Source organism: Gallinula chloropus (assembly GCF_964237585.1).
Source record: "Gallinula chloropus genome assembly, chromosome: 7".
NCBI lineage: Eukaryota > Metazoa > Chordata > Aves > Gruiformes > Rallidae > Gallinula > Gallinula chloropus.
The window spans coordinates 801,201-816,481 of NC_140092.1; the positions used below are offsets into that span (position 1 = coordinate 801,201).

The following is a 15,281-nucleotide window of genomic DNA, read 5'->3' on the forward strand; positions in this document are numbered from 1 at the left end:
GGCGGCTCGGCGGCTCCCGGCGCCTCCTGCGAGAGGCTGATGCCCTCTGCTGACCAGGTCAGGAGGCTCAGGCGGCCCCCGGCGGGGCCGGGCACCGAGGTGTCTCAATGTTTTGTGATCAGTTGTTTTAATCTCCCGGTTTGCTGGGAAAGCTTTTAATCACACAGGATGGGATTAGATAATGGGAGTGCTGGAGTCATTTAGGTTTGGCACCGGCTTTATTAAAATAATGAGGACTATTTATGCAAGACCAAACTTCTACATTCACTGATGGAACAACATCCATCCATCCATCCATCCATCCATCCATCCATCCATCCACCCATCCATCCATCCTCCCATCCATCCATCCATCCATCCATGCACCCACCCACCCATCCTTTCTTCATAAACACAGAGGATGACTGGTCCTGACCCAGCCCACAATTCCAAGGAGCTCATGGTTTCTGCTTCCCAGCCCCTGGAATCTGCTCTCTCCCTCTCCACACCAGCCCTTCTCAGGGCAGAGGATGTGCTGGCTGCACTGGGCAATCCCAGGCTTGCCTCAGCAGGGACAGGGACTGGTCATCCCAACGTCCTCCGCCTCTGTGATGTAACCCCAGCCCGTGACGGAGGCTTCCTCGGGCTCTGGGCAAGGCTGACGCAGCCCCAGGAGACCCGCCGGGGGGGACACATGACTCACGGGGCTGGGGATTGGCAGCTCCTCGCTGACATGGCTCTCAGGCACGCAACAGGCCGGACGGCATCTGGGGAGGGAAAGGTCACCCTCCCGCGCTAAACGCGCTGCCCTGTCCTGGGCTGTGAGGGCCTGGGGGCTGGAGGAGGGTTGGGGTTAACCCCGCGGAGTTGGGGTGTCACGGGAATGGCGGTTCCGGGCCAGGTGACACCCACACCTGGTGGGTGCTGGACAAGCGGGTGGAGGTGACAAGGGAGTGGGTGGCTGAGGTAACCACAGCTGCTCCCCTTCCACTCTCTCTGCCGTGTCCTGGCTGGGTCCTGCTTTGGGAAGGGTCAGCTCAGCTGGGAGGGAAAAGCTCTTCCCTGGCAGAGTTGTGGGGCTGTGGCACAGGCTGCCCAGGGAGGGGCTGAGTCCCCAGCCCTGGGGGTGTTTAACAGAGGGGAGATGAGGTGCTCAGGGATCTGGGTCAGCACAGGACAGGGACGGTTGGACTCCATGAGCTTAAAGGGCTTTTCCACCCTGGTGACTCTGTGATCCTGTGTTCCTAACGCTGCCTGGGAAATACTCAGGTCTGTTGTGACCGGGGAGGTCCCACCAGCTGTAACACCAGCACCCTGGCACCACATTTCCGAGGGGATTCCCAGAATCTTACAGTAATTCCCACTTCAATAACGTGCCATCCTTCCACCAGGCACCCAGGGAGGAGCTGTCACTGTCACTTTCTGGGCCTGGAAGCATCCTGTGGCCTTTGCCTGAATCCCGAGGGGCAGGAACAGGTTTTGGCTGCCTGAGGGCCAGAAGCCCCGGGCAGAGTTACTGCCAGGGCAGGTCTGGGATGGGGAAGGGTTTAACTTTGGGGGAGATGTTGAACAGGTGGGAGCTGCGCTGGCTCCATCCTCTGGAGAGCTGCCACAACCGTGTCCCAGGCAGGAAACTGCCCAGGGAAGTGTCGGGGCCCCGAGGACACGCAGGTGGCTGAAGCACATGGTGGGTCCCTCCAGCACCAGCCTCTGGTCCCTGTCCCCCCGCTTCACGCACCGACTCTGCCACGATGTGGTGTGACATGGGCAGGGGGACACCTGCCCAGCAGGAGCCTGTAACGCTGGTGCCGGAGGTGAAGGGGTTGGGGAGGGGGCTGGGCGAGCCCGGGGCGCACCGCGGGCACAGCCAAAGGAGAGCTGCAGCCAGAGGTGCCTCTGAGAGGGGCGGTGCGGGCGAGGGAGCGCTGCACTGGAGGGATGGAGGTGGTGCCAGCACAAGCCATGGAAAGAATGAGGGAGGTTCACTCTCTGAGGCAAATTACTCGGGGTGTGTCCCCGGGACCCGGCTGCGCGTTGCTGGACGGGCAACCTGCGTCCAGCCGGCACAGGCTGCTGAGCTGGCAGGCAGGTATGTGGCCCCAAGCTTGCGGTTGCTCAATCATCTGCAGCAGTGAGAAAAACACAGGGGCTGGGAGGGACGAGCAGGTGGAGAAAGCCCAAGCCAGAGCATGGCCATCAGCTCAGAGTTAGGACAGACAGAAGAAACCAAACCCATCCTGCTCAGGCCTGAGGGTGGAGGATGGTTCCTCTTGGATTTGCCTGACCCAAACAGCTCCAGGCACGATAAACCCCAGGCAGCTGCTGTCCCTGCAACTCAGGACTGGGCAGAGGCCCATTGGTGAGCTGGGTTGGGCAGAGCACAGAGCCCCCGGCCACCAGTGACAGGCCCCCAGTGCACAGGTCAGCACCTACAGCCGGTGCTGTCAGGGCACAGGGTGGCCCCGTGGGATGCTCCGGCCAAGCGGAGGGGCAGAGGCGGCAGCGTGCGGTGTCGGAGCAGAGCGGGGCTGGGCTGTGTCTGCGCTGAGGCTCCTGCACGAGCCCAGGAAACGTGGCTGGAGGATGGACCAGGCCTGGCAGGGGAACAAAGATGTGTCACACCTACCCAGCTGGGTCACAGGAATGGATGGAGGCTCCAAGAATCAGTTTTTGTCCCATCTTGGCGCTGGGAAAGGCCACACTACCGAGGAGGCTGTGGCAGGGCTTGCCATATCTGTCACCAGTTACCTGGCAGAACAGGTTCCTGGGTGACAACTGGATTACAGGAGAAGGAGAGAGGAAGTGAAAAGCTGGAGAGCAGATAATAAGAGCCCCATGACAGAGTTAACCCAGTTAACCAGGAATGACCAGCAATCCCCTGCTAACTCGTTGCAGTTAAGGACCCGGGGACCCTCCCGGTTCCCAGTCGCAGCCCCCTGCTCTCCCCCAGTGGCTCATCACAACCAGCCTCCTTCCCTCGGAGGGGGCTGAGCCCACCGGTCCCTTTCCCAGGCTCTGCAGGGCGATGCCTGCTACCTACAGGCTTGGCAGAGGAGCGTTACTTCTGAGGCTAAAACCATTCCATGTGCTTGATCTCCCAGGAGGGCAGCCAGATGGGAAAAGAGCCCGTTTGTTCCTCCACAGGTGCCTCTGGCTGACCAGGGGCTTCTGAAAGAGCATTCCCACTTTGTGACAGGTCGGCTCCCACTGCTCTTCATGTCACAGATCCTGTCCACAGCACAGAACAACACACCCCAAGCGACACAGGTGATGCAGCTGGTGTGGACCACCAGCAAAGACCAGCCATGACATCAAGGTTGTGCTTTTTCTCACACCTTCTGAAGTGTGAGAAGTGGTGGGGTTATCAGGGATGATTCAGAACCTTCCTGGTCCTCGGGAGCCACGCTCAGGGTGTAGCTAAACCAGTGGGCTGGTCTATCATTACATTAGACCAGTGCTGTATCTCCATCAGCCCAAACTCAGAGCCTTCCCTTAGCCCTGCTCCTGGCTGCACCACAGGCAGCACAAGGTGCCAGGGGCAGGACTCAGGTGCTGGCACGAGGTCAGAGGGAGTTTTATTCTGCTGGCTGCACTCAGCCCCTGAGCTGCCACGTGCTGTGGCATTCAGCTGAGACACCAGTGGCACCGGCTCCCTGCTGTCACCCCCAGTGCCCCCAGCACAACTCTCCAGAGGAGCAGAGACCCACGCTGCTGTCACACAGCCCGTGCTGGAGAGGCTGCACCAGGTCCTGTGCTGCTTTCCTGTAACTCCTCCTCCAATTACCCCAGCTAATGGCTGTGCTGATTGCAGCCACAGCACATCCACACACATCACCAGTGATACTTTTCTCTCTCCAAAAATAACCACTGGGCCTTCCAACACCCTGCTCAGCCAAACCACACCAAGTCCCACCCCCCTCAAACCACACGGACGTCTTGGCTTGGTCTAGAACTTTTATTTCATGGAGAATTCTTTTGGGTATATTCACAAGAATAAATACAAAATTACTCTTCAGAGTAAGGAGATGCCTTTTTATAAAAATATATCTCTGTCCCACAGAAACACGTGAGGGGGGTTCTCATCAGGAAATAACAGTTAATACAAAAATAAAACACTGAAAACAAAATGCTTGACCTATGCTGATTGGATCACCAAACAATTGAAATCTTTAACAGGATATAAATATTGTAAATAGCGTTAATAAAAATAACAGTTAAATAGATGGGGAGCCAGGGAGTCCATCCAGAGGAGCAGAGCACTGCAGGGAGCCACCGCTCTGGCTACAGGGCACCAACTTCCTTGTACTCGCTGGTGTTCGCTCGCTTCTTCTTGCTTCGGTACCTGGAAGAGGCAGAGAAGTGTGAGCTCTGGGAAGCCTGTTGCTCCAAAGGGCTTTTTGGGGCAGGGGGAAGGCAGAGAGCATTCACTGACACAGCCAGCAGCCGGGCTCTGGCTGGGCTCACTTCCAGGCCTGAGAGAACTTGCACGCCGAGTCTCAGAGCCCAGCGCTTCACAGGCGATTCCCATCTGCATTAAAATCCTGCTGCTGGAACTAGGCTTGTCTTGGGGGAACCCTGCAGGATCCTGCCCTGCTGCAGGGTGCAGCACCTAATGGTCTGGGGCATCTTCTGCTGGAGGTGACGCACCGTGGAGGCTTCAGGAGGGGGGACTGGGGTGGTCAGCACCTGGCTACCCGAGCGGCTGTGCCCAGCTCTGCCTCCACGGGCTCTGCTCCTCCTCAGCCCTGGCAGCTCTGGAACCATTCCTGCTGCTTGTGGCTCTGTCAGTGGAGAAGTCCCCACTGTCCTCACGGGAAGGGGGTGAGGCAACGCTCGGGATGTCCCAGACACCACACGTCCCATCAGCACGTCCCCCGGTAGCGCTCCAGCCGCTCTCTGGTTCCTGATGTCTGGGGAAGCGGCTTTCCCCAGAAGAGGAACTGGGACCTTCCTGTTCCCTGTCTGCTCTCTCCTGCACCTCAACACGCTTTCTATGAAAGGGCATCTGAGGGTGCTGCTGCCCAGCCTGCAACGTGGGGGGTGCTCCCCGGTCGGCACGCTTCCCCTCCGGCACACTGCGCTAAGCACAGGCGAGTGGGGCTGTACCTCACACCATCCCCATGCAGCCCCGCGAGTGTCAGCACCCCAGCCCAGCTACACAGCACACACACCGCTACACACAGAGCTGAGCTGCCCTCCTGAGCGGCCCAAAGCAACCTTCCTTACCTCCTCCAGATGTAGTAGCTCGCAAGGGAGACGGCGGTGAGGAAAAGCAGGACAGCGATAACCGTCAGTGCCACGTACTCCTTGCTGAGGGGCTGCCTGACGAGCTCGGAGTGCACACACCGCACGCCTGAGAAGCCCACGTCACACCTGGGGATGGGAGATGCACCGTTAGCAACACAGCCACAGGGTCACAGCCCACAAACCCACGCCGCCTCCTCGGGGACACGCAATTGGAACTGCTCTGACTCCAGCCCACTATGTCCTGGAAATGGCTGCAAATCCCTCAAGCAAATGAGGAATGCCAGTAGAAATGCCTACAGGGGCTTTGCGTTGTAGGCTGGCTCAAAGGAGAGACCTTGCTGCCTTGCCTGAGGTCTGGGTCTCTCCCTACCGTAGGGAAGCACATGGGGATGAGCGTCCCAAGTGTCAGAGGGGCTGGGGACTAATTCAGGCATCCGGGCTCTGGCCCAGGTTTCACTGTAGCCAGCACACACGCCTCACTCCTGCTTAAATGCAGCACTGTGGATCCACTGCTCCTTCCCAGCACACAGCAGGGCTTTGCTGGAGCAGCGTTCCAGCTGTGCCTGCGTGGGGTTCACCCCAGAGCCCACCCGGGAGGCGGGGGGACACCCTGTGCCCCAGCTGTACCTGCAGTAGTGCTCATCCAGGTCCACGATGTAGACACACTGTCCGTGGAAGCAGTAGTCCTTCATTTCAGGCTTGCACCTGGTTATGCCAACCTGAGCCACACGTGGGCTGTTCTCTGTCTGGACTGGAAGGAGATTCTGTCAGCACCTCACCAGCCGTCCCTCCCCGCCGTACTTCCCAAACAGCACACAAGCTTTGCAAGCACGAGTAACAGTCTCCCAGGCCAGCACAGAGCTCCAACCCCCTGCCACAGGCAGGGACACCAACCTCCAGGACTGGAGCTACACAAGGTTGCCCAGGGCCCCATCCAACCTGGCCTTGAACACCCCCAGGGATGGGGCACCCACCCCCTCTCTGGGCAGCCCCTTCCAGCCCCTCACCACTCTCTCTGCAAAGAGCTTCCCCCAGCCTCTCCTCTCCCCCTTCCCTCCTCCAGCTTCACTCCAGCCCCCTTGTCCTGCCAGTCTCTGCCCTTTAACAAGACCATTCCCCTCCTGTTCCACTGCTCCCTTCAGGGATGGGAAGGCTGCAATGAGGTCCCCCCACAGCCTTCTCTTCTCCAGGCTGACCCAGCCCAGCTCCCTCAGCCTCTCTCTGTAGGGGAGCTGCTCCAGCCCTCTGAGCATCTCCGTGGCTCCTCGGACCCCTCTCCACCAAGCAGTGCCAGGTAACAGTGCCCCCTGTTCCCCAAAGGCACTTACTTAGTGCTGTTGTGCAGTTGTCCATCTCGCTGGGACCGCACAGGGGGATCACAGTTGTGCCCAGGGCTGCTTGCAAGAGATAACCTGTGAGAGAGCAAGAGGAGGAGTCAGAACTCGATGCTTTGCAAGTCTGGGTGCGGATTTCAGCCGCTGTGCTCAGCAGGTTAACACAAGAGCAGCAGAGGGATTTATCCTGGTGACAGAGATGCAGCACTGTAAAAAACACCGTGGGCGTGAGAGGTCTGGTGCTTGTGTTATGTAAGACACAGCTCTGAAAGGCAAGCTGTGCATGGAGAGCAGAGCCCAGACAGAAGCTCCCACCCCTCAGCCACGCTGTGAGCACAGCTGGGCAGGAGCAGGCTGGGAGGGATAATGTGGAGAGGCAGAGAAGGGTCCAGCTTGGCTCTGTCGGGTTTCTGAGCACCTGGCATGGCACTTGTGCAAGGGCTGCAGCCAGTGATCTGCAGTCAGGCACACTCAGCACAGGAGGAGCTCTTGGGGGGCCAAGGTAAGGTGTCCTTGAGACATGCCAGTCCCCAGGGAGAGGATTTCCTGGGGCTCGGGAAGCCTGGGGAAGCCGGTGACTCAGGGTGCCAGGCTCAGCACCCCACTCCAGGCACCACCTGGCTTCCCAGCCCTCAGCTCGCCCTCCTGCACGCACACCCAGGGCTGGAGCTTTCCAGCTGATGGCCTGCTTGCATGGACAGCCAGTGGGAGAGCTCACTGGCCACGCTGGGGAGCTCACAGAGCCAGCAGGAGGCTGGCAGGCTTCTGCCCTTCCTCCATCCACCCTGCAGCGGGTCTGGTGTGGGGACCAGGTCTAACAGCAGAGCGCACCAGGCCGGCCGAGGAGCTCGGAGCTGCCTCTGCGTGGGGAGCTGGGGCCCTCCCTCCCCTCAGAGCCCCAGCACATGGGCACCTTCCGGGCCACAGGGCACTGCAGGGGCACAGCTTGCAGGGTTCCACTGGGTCAGCAAACATCTCCAGGCAGGACTGGGAGGCCAGCACACGTGCTGGCAGCCCCACGGCTCGCCAGCCCACGAGGAACAGCCAGTGTTTGCCCCAGCTGGCCATAAGCTCCTGGCTCGCTCTCCTGCCGTGGCCACAAGCTAACCTGCTCCTGAACTGCTTAGTCACCAGCCCCATTCCACAGAAGTCTGTAATTTGTGTCTTTGGGCTGTTTGCCTCCATTAACCTGTCAGGTCATGCATGTGTAATGGAGGGAGTGTGCCTCCATAATTTCTTGATCGCTCTAATTCGACGGGGTTATTAGAAAGTTTCATTACATCTCAGTGTTAAATCTAGCAGTGATTTATGGACTTCCTGCAGCTCGCCTGTTCCTGGGTGATCAGGAGGCTTCCCTCAAGCCCTATTCCAGGGAGACACAAGAACTGCAGGAATGCCCATCCCAGAAGGGTGTGCGCATCCGTGTTTCCTCACAAACACCACTCCTCCTTACCCCTCTGCAGCCTGTTCCTGGCCAAGCTGTCACCAAGGCGACCAAGAAAAGACAAGGACTGGGCCAGCCAAAGCCATGGAACAGCCCGGTGATGCCGGTGTCTGGCCTCGGACAGGAGATGGAGCTGGAGACACCCGTGCCTTCTGGTGTGACTCAGCAGGACCTGCCTTTCACTCCAAGGGGCAGGGCCAGCAAGTTTACTTTCAAGGTGGGATTTGTTGTTCTTTTCCCACAGCGCTGTGCTCACTACAGATCTCATCAGGACCGGCAGTTTAAGGCTCCTGTGAGGCCAGCGAGTCGCCAGGACAGGGAGTTGAAGGGTGTGAAGGACGAGGCCGTGGGGTGACAGACAGCCCAGCTCAGTCCCCGCTGGAACCGCAGTGCTGGGGCAGCTGTCCCAAACCATGCTGGGAAAAGAGGATTTACTGGCTCAGTCCTCCTTGCCAGCAACCAGAGGGACATTTCAGGAGTGCTCCAGGGACTAAGCTGCGCCCTGGGCAGGGAGCGGTGGCCCAGGACAGCTCTGCCCCACTCAGCACACACCGTGTCCATACAAGAGGGGATGCTGAGACCACCGAGAGTCAGTGACCCCAGGCCCCCTCCTGCCCCACGTACCACTGCTGTCACCTCGGTGTGACCTGCTGGGGCAGGATTCGGTCTGGGGGCCAGGTGGGATTAAGGAGCATCAGTCAGGGCAAGATGTGCCAGAGGCACCAGAGACCCCCCCTCCTCCTGTGCTTAGTGAAGCAGGCAGACCAGGCCTGCTGCCCACCCGGTTCAGCCCACACGTCTGTGTTTCAGCCTGCACGCTGCCTGCATCCCAGCACATCCCAGCACATCCCAGCACACCCCAGCAGCCGCTTTTCAACCTACAGTTCCCAGCTGGAGCGTTACCAGACCCCAGCTTTGGTGTCTGAGCACCTCACGCCGAGGAACACGAGAGGCCGGCTCTGCCCTCGGCTGGGGAAAGGCCAGAACCCAGCCAAACAGACAGATAAAAGGCACCTCCTCCCACGGCAGCGAACAAAGGCTCGCCCGGTTCAGCAGGCACAGGGCCGGGAGGCTGGGCGCAGGCACAGGTATCTGCTGACACCCAGCGGTATCCCCTGCGCTCGGGCAGGGCTCGTCCTGCAGCACAGGGGCGGGAGGAGGAGGGATGCGCGGCGGGGAGAGGGATCCACGCAGCGCTCGGCCCGGGGCAGCCCTGCCGGGGCGATCGCCAGGGGAGGCAGGGCCTGGGAGAGGCAGGCAGTGTTTCTGCTCCTTCGCTGCTGAGCAAACACTCTCCGGGGTAGGAGATAAGAGGAGCGGGGTGGGGGATGCTCACGTGTGCCTCGCACGTTGCCGCAGCACCAGCAGGAGTGTGCGGCGCCGCGGGGACTCCTGTCAGGGAAGCAGCGGTTCCTGGACAGGAGCGATGCTGCTCTCCACTCCTCCTTCCTCGCCGGGCAGGAGGGAAAGGAGGGACAGAGACTGGCTGCCTTTGCTCCCTGCAGCCTTCATGAGAGGTGAGAGGCGAGGGCTGCTCACCCGCTCGTCCCTGGAGAGCCAGCTATCGCTTCCAGCCACGGGGCCGCTCAGGACAGAGGATGCACACATGGGGCACACGTCACTGAGAACGAGCCTCCTTGCAAGAGCTGTGCCTGTTTTCGAGGGGAAGGGCCGGGTTTCTGAGAGTCCAGTCACCATTCACGTTGGTTTTGCCTGTCACTGAGATCACCACCCCTGCACTAGCACACCTGAAGATGACCCCCTGATGCGACTCGACGTTTGGCAGCTCCATGGTCTCCCACACGGGGTGCGCCAACTGAGCCGTGCCAAGTGCAGGGGTGATGTGTACCTGGAGCATCGCAGCCCATTTTCGCTCTAGACATGGATCAAGGTGGGTCCCCGTCACTGGGTTTGGGACACCAGAGCATGTCTGAGTGTCTAAGGCTGCCTTTGCGCAGGAAACATGTGAAATTGGGCAGTCTGTCCTACTGGCTTTGTGAGCATTGCCACTGCTACTGCTCAACATTGCTTCCACAGCCCTCTGCTGCTCCCCTCCCCAGCTAGCCACAGAAGCTTGCAGGCCATCTCAGGCCAAGCCAGCAGCACTGGCAAGAAAGGCTGGGTGGGTGGGAGGATGGGGGCATTGTAGATGAGGATCACAGAAAGGAAAAGCTACAAGTAAAGCCTTGCAATCAGCACGCTCTAGGTCAAGATTTTGGCTGTACCCCTTGCTTGAATCAGCCACAGCATCTCTAGAGGTCAGGGTATCCATGCAGGCAGAGCGTGTTTCCTGGGAAAGGGGAAGTGGCTGTTCGAGGTAACTGTGATGACTTCACCTCCCTGTCCCTGCGCTCAGGACACAGCATCTGGCTGTCCCAGGTAGGACGTACCTGGCGCCCAGGTGCCTGGCCATGCCCACCACTCCTCCTCCTGGGATGAGACACACAGGGTGCACAGCCCACTCTCCTCACCCATGCCAAAGGAGAAGCTAAACAGCAGCACCAGACATGACGGTACCAAAAGGGACTGTGTAAGTCAGCCGCAGGGTAACTGGACTGTAGCACCTCTGCACCCTTCTGGGGAGCAGTGTCTGGGTCTCCCCACCTCGCCTTTTGCACCCACAACTTCAGAACTGCCAACTTTAGTCATGGATGCCCAGGGCCAGGATGGAGCAGCTCTGGGGCAGCCCTGGGAACCCCAGCCTGCATGGGAACACTCTCACTCCATCACTGCTGCAGGCACACACTGTCACCTTCAACACTGCCCCAGGACTCACCCGTAGGCAGAGATCATGCAGGTAACTGCATTATGTGTGTGCCCACCCCATCATCCCTGCCACCCCTGGGCCACTCTGCTTCCTGCCACGTGCATGGGGCAGAGGTGCCGATGGCACACAAGAAGCAGAATCCATTATCGCTTCCAGCCTGGCACATCAGCTGCTGACATCTGCTACATCTCCAGTCCCAGAGACCTTTACAGTCGCCCATTCGATGGTGGCCAGACAAACCTGGTGCAAGACTGGGGATCTGAGGCCTGTCCTGCCCAGTGAAGAGGCTGCAGGGAGACCAGTGCCACGGCTCCTGCAGCAGCTCACGGAAAAGGCAGTGCCCAGGCTTGGCTCCATCCCCGCCACCTCACCCTGCGGCTGGCACAGCACCGTGGCTCCTGGGGGCTGAGCCGTGGCTCTCCCCCACCACTGCCTTCTGCTGTGCCAAGCCCAGGACATGAAGCTGGCAAGGGCTGTCACTTCAGCCTGGCTTCAGCCATTCAGCAGGGAGCCTCTTACCGTCCGGCGTAACGCCAGCCACAGCCTGCCAGCCTCCTGCCAGCGGCTCCGAGTTCTGCTTACACTGCTGACCTGGGAGGGAAAGGCAGTAAAGTGCTCCTACCACTCATTATGATGCCACCCAGCTATGACTAATCCATCCCTCACTATTAGACTTCGTGCCTGCCCCGGAAATAAATAAAACCATACAGAAATCCATGAAGACATACCAGTTCCTTCCAGTGCCAGTTCTGGGCAAAGCACAGCTAAGTCACAGATTAGAAGATGCTTATCCTGCTGTCCTGGCAAGCGAGATGCTGCTCCCTGAGCTACCACGGAAACACCTGGCTGAGGTGACAGAAACTGAAGCTGCAGCGGGCTCAACAGGTTGGGGAACACCTGCCCCAAAAGAGAAGTCTTGGGAACGGAGTTTCTCCATCCCCTACGACCCTGAACACGAGCCAGAGAATGTGCTTTGTCATTAAAGCAGCGTGCAAGCACGCCAGGTCTCAGTCCTGCCCCAAAGATTTGCTGCCCACCCAGCTCGAGACCCCTCAGAGGGTTGGCTCCCAGCAGCCACAGCCTGTCCCTGCCAGTGCCCAGCAGGGACCAGCTGTTGTGTGGCAAGGCTCAGCTGTTGCTTCACTGCACGCCCAGACTCCAGCACTCTTGGTGTGCTGAGGATACACGTGTCCACTTTGGACTTTCAGGTAGCTTATGTCATACAACAGAATAACACACTCCCAGCGAGGAGGTGGAGAAGTGTCAAGCGTAGGGAGGCCACAACCTGTTTTGTTACCATAAGGAAGTCTTTGCTGCCATGGGGATTCACCTGCTGAGCTCACCCAGAACACAGCCTGGACGAAGGCAGCAGGACCAGGGGACAGAGACAGGAGACGGGGAAAGAGAACAGCTTCCATGGCCTTTCTGGGGGGACATGGATTAGCGGTGGACTCGACAGGGGTAGATTTACAGTCAGACTCTTTGACCCTTAACAAGCCCATGCCCTGAGCCGGGGTGGACACAGACCCCGTCCCGCAGTCACGGACACACCTGGGCATCGCCCAAGCAGCGAAACAGCCCCTGACAGCGGGGCCAGGGTCAGCCCTCCGTGCTCTGCCCCCCGACGCGCCCAGGGATGCCCAAGCCGTCCGGCCCCTGCGCCCCGCCGGGGCGGCGAGACACGGCGCTTCGCCCGAAGGGGACCCCAGCTCCGGGCTCTGCCCCGCGCCCCCCGGCCCCAACCGAGGACCGCCAGCCCCGCCGGAGCGGCTCGGAGCGGTCCCGACACTCACCGAGGAAGAGCAGCAGGCTGCGGGCACGCTGACAGCCGGCGTCCATCGCCCTCGGGTCCCTGGGGAGGAGAGGAGGAGGAGGAGAAGGGAAGCGAGGAGGCTGCGGCGGAGCGGGAGGAGCGGTGTGGGTGCCGGCCGCGCCGCCCCGGCCCTTTATGGGCCGGCGGGAGAGGCGGGGCAGCGCTCGCCGGTGATGAAATAGCGGCTGGGTCGGGACAGGTGCCTGGCTCCGGCCTCCTCGCTTCCTGCCCCGCCGCCCCCGGGTGGGCCGTGCCCCGCCGAGCGGAGCCGAGCCGAGCCGCCCCCGGTGCCCGAGGGGCGCTGCCCGGCGGCGGGCAGGAGGGCGCAGCCGGGGCAGGGATGGGCAGGGCGGCCGGACGCGCTCCTGCCTGACCCCTGCCGCTCTCCCCGGCTCTAGCAGCCCTGACCGCAAGCAGTACGCGGGGCACAAGGGTCCCCCCGGCTCGCCCCGAGCCCCGCGGCGCGCTGAGGGCACCGCCCGGGGCACCGAGCGCGCATCGCGGGGCACGGAGCGCACCGCCCGGGGCTCTGACATCCCCCCTGCCCCCGCCTGATCCGTGCGAGCCACTGCCCATGCGGCACCGCTGCCGGGGGGCTCAGCCTGCCAGCCCGCTGCACAGCACACGTGTTACGCCAGGGACGCCCAGCCCGCCTCACCGCCTTCGCCCCCCTACCTGCCCCCGGCCCTGCCCAAGCCCCCCTCACACACACGCACTGTGTGGCTGCCAGGGTGCCCGAGCGCTCGGGGCAGAAATGGTCTATTAAGTTCCAGCACAGGCCCCAGGAATGCCAGCACCTCATCCAGCACCTGGAGCGGCCACCACGGTCTCAAGGTCAGCGGGTGCTGACGCCACGTTTTGCCCCTCCGGCCCTCGGCCTCCTCAGAGCCTCACAGCACAGGCAGTTCCTGCCACCAACAGATCGTTCGGTTACTTCAACAGCACTCGACTAATTACCACTACTTGGTATGAGAAATGCCTTTCAAGCACCCGTCTGAAAGCCACAAGCCCTGTGTCGCTGCCAGGCAAGGCTGTGTTCAGCACTGGCATACCCTCATGAGAGAGCACAGCCACAGCACACCCCCAGATCCCTGCAGCACGTTTTCCTAAAATACAAAGCCTGTTTCACCTAAGCATGCTGCTGAGCCAGGCTGGTTGGTTCTTTTCCTTTTAAAGTAAAAACCATCTTCCTCTGCCTTTCCGTTTTCCATCGTCAAAAAAGGCAAGGTGATACCTGTGGTACTGCAGAACTGATAAGCCTATCTCCCAGCACGAGGAATCCAAGTATTGATACTGGGAGCAGTTTAACAGTCGATGACTCAAGTATCCATAACCTGGCTGTTTTATAAGCAGTTCTCAATACAAGAGGGTTAATTGCAGAATACAACGTGCTACATCTCCATTGCAATTCTCATCCATGAACACCTTAATTCAGGGAGCTGGAATAGATCTGGTACTTACAAATCACACCCATCTTGATTTTGGGGCGTTTTCTTAGGTCTACAGCAGCGTGGAGATGCTGAAATTCAAGAGAACAACATGTCATGATGGAATGGCCTATCAGCACCATGTATTAATTATGCAGATGCTCTGAGAGTTGGCAAGACAAACGCAATGAACATCCGTGTGAAAGTAGCCCTCAGCAGCTGGTCCTAACCAAGTGGGACATGATACAGACAGTGTTGTCCCGAGTCCCTTTCCCCCTCCCCAGCATCAGGCTCATGGCTCACCCCTACCTGTCAGTATACCGCTCTAAGATTAGCAGATGGTAGCTTTTTTTGATGCCCCATGACTGTTTTTGTTGCTGCTTTAATTTGGGCTGGTCCCCCTTATTAAGCATTTTATTGTCAGCTCTTTCAGGGATCACAGTGAGTAAAGGAAGGAATTGCAACGATTAGTAAAGTATTTCTCCATGTGTGGGCATACAGATGCCTTAAAAAGCAGCATCACCATAGAACTTCCACTTTATAATTAATTTCACCCTGAAATTCCTGCATGATTTATCCTCTGAAAGAGAGCTGTTAATTATAGTCCTGTACCGGTACCCAGATACCGAGTGGTGCTGACACAACTGGAGCAGTTCATTGGAATTTCCTCTTTCGGATTTGAATACATGGAAAACAAGCCTCACACAGGCACCTTTGCTTCATCTTTCTGTAATGTCCTTTGTCTCACGGGATGCAACTCCACATCTGGCACCCTCAGATGTGCTTTCACCATCCTCTGCTCCACGTGGCGCCGGCCTCCTGGGATACGGCTGACACACGCCCTAAGAGCCGCTCTCCCAGGAGGCTGTTCCCACTGCCCGCACCGCAGGGAAGAGTCGTGGCATCCCACAGGTCCAGGTATGGAGTGACAGGTCTGCGCAACGCTGAGAGGCAGCACGGGGTTGGGCAAGAGCTCTGCGGGCGCATTTCAGCGAGTGGCCTCGATTTTGGTGGGTGGATTGGCACACCCCAGCCCAGCCAGCGAGGGATTTATGGCACTTGGCATCCGAGCTATGAGGAGCCCCCAGGATGCTTTGAGGTTTCAGGGTTCTCCCTTACCAAGTACAGGAGGAAATAGCTACAGAGCGTGCAAAAGCCTTGCTTTTATTACCCTGCAATGGTTTAATAACTGCCTTGCAAGATAACCTCTACTCACAAAGTACATGTGCTCCAGCGTGCGTTGGGCTTAACCCCCCTGTCGATGCCCCAA

The 15,281-nt window shown here is 59.3% G+C and overlaps 1 protein-coding gene across 1 annotated transcript; it reads right to left on the reverse strand.

Annotated features, from left to right (window-relative positions):
• Window positions 1–3,947: 3,947 nt before the first annotated feature.
• Window positions 3,948–12,610, reverse strand: EREG (epiregulin; the record flags this gene model as incomplete). The annotated part of the gene is made up of 5 exons (XM_084267017.1): window positions 3,948–4,321; window positions 5,206–5,352; window positions 5,854–5,977; window positions 6,555–6,638; window positions 12,565–12,610. The coding sequence occupies 5 exons, from the start codon at window positions 12,608–12,610 to the stop codon at window positions 4,261–4,263; spliced, it is 462 nt and encodes a 153-aa protein (XP_084123143.1). The 3' UTR covers window positions 3,948–4,260.
• Window positions 12,611–15,281: the final 2,671 nt, after the last annotated feature.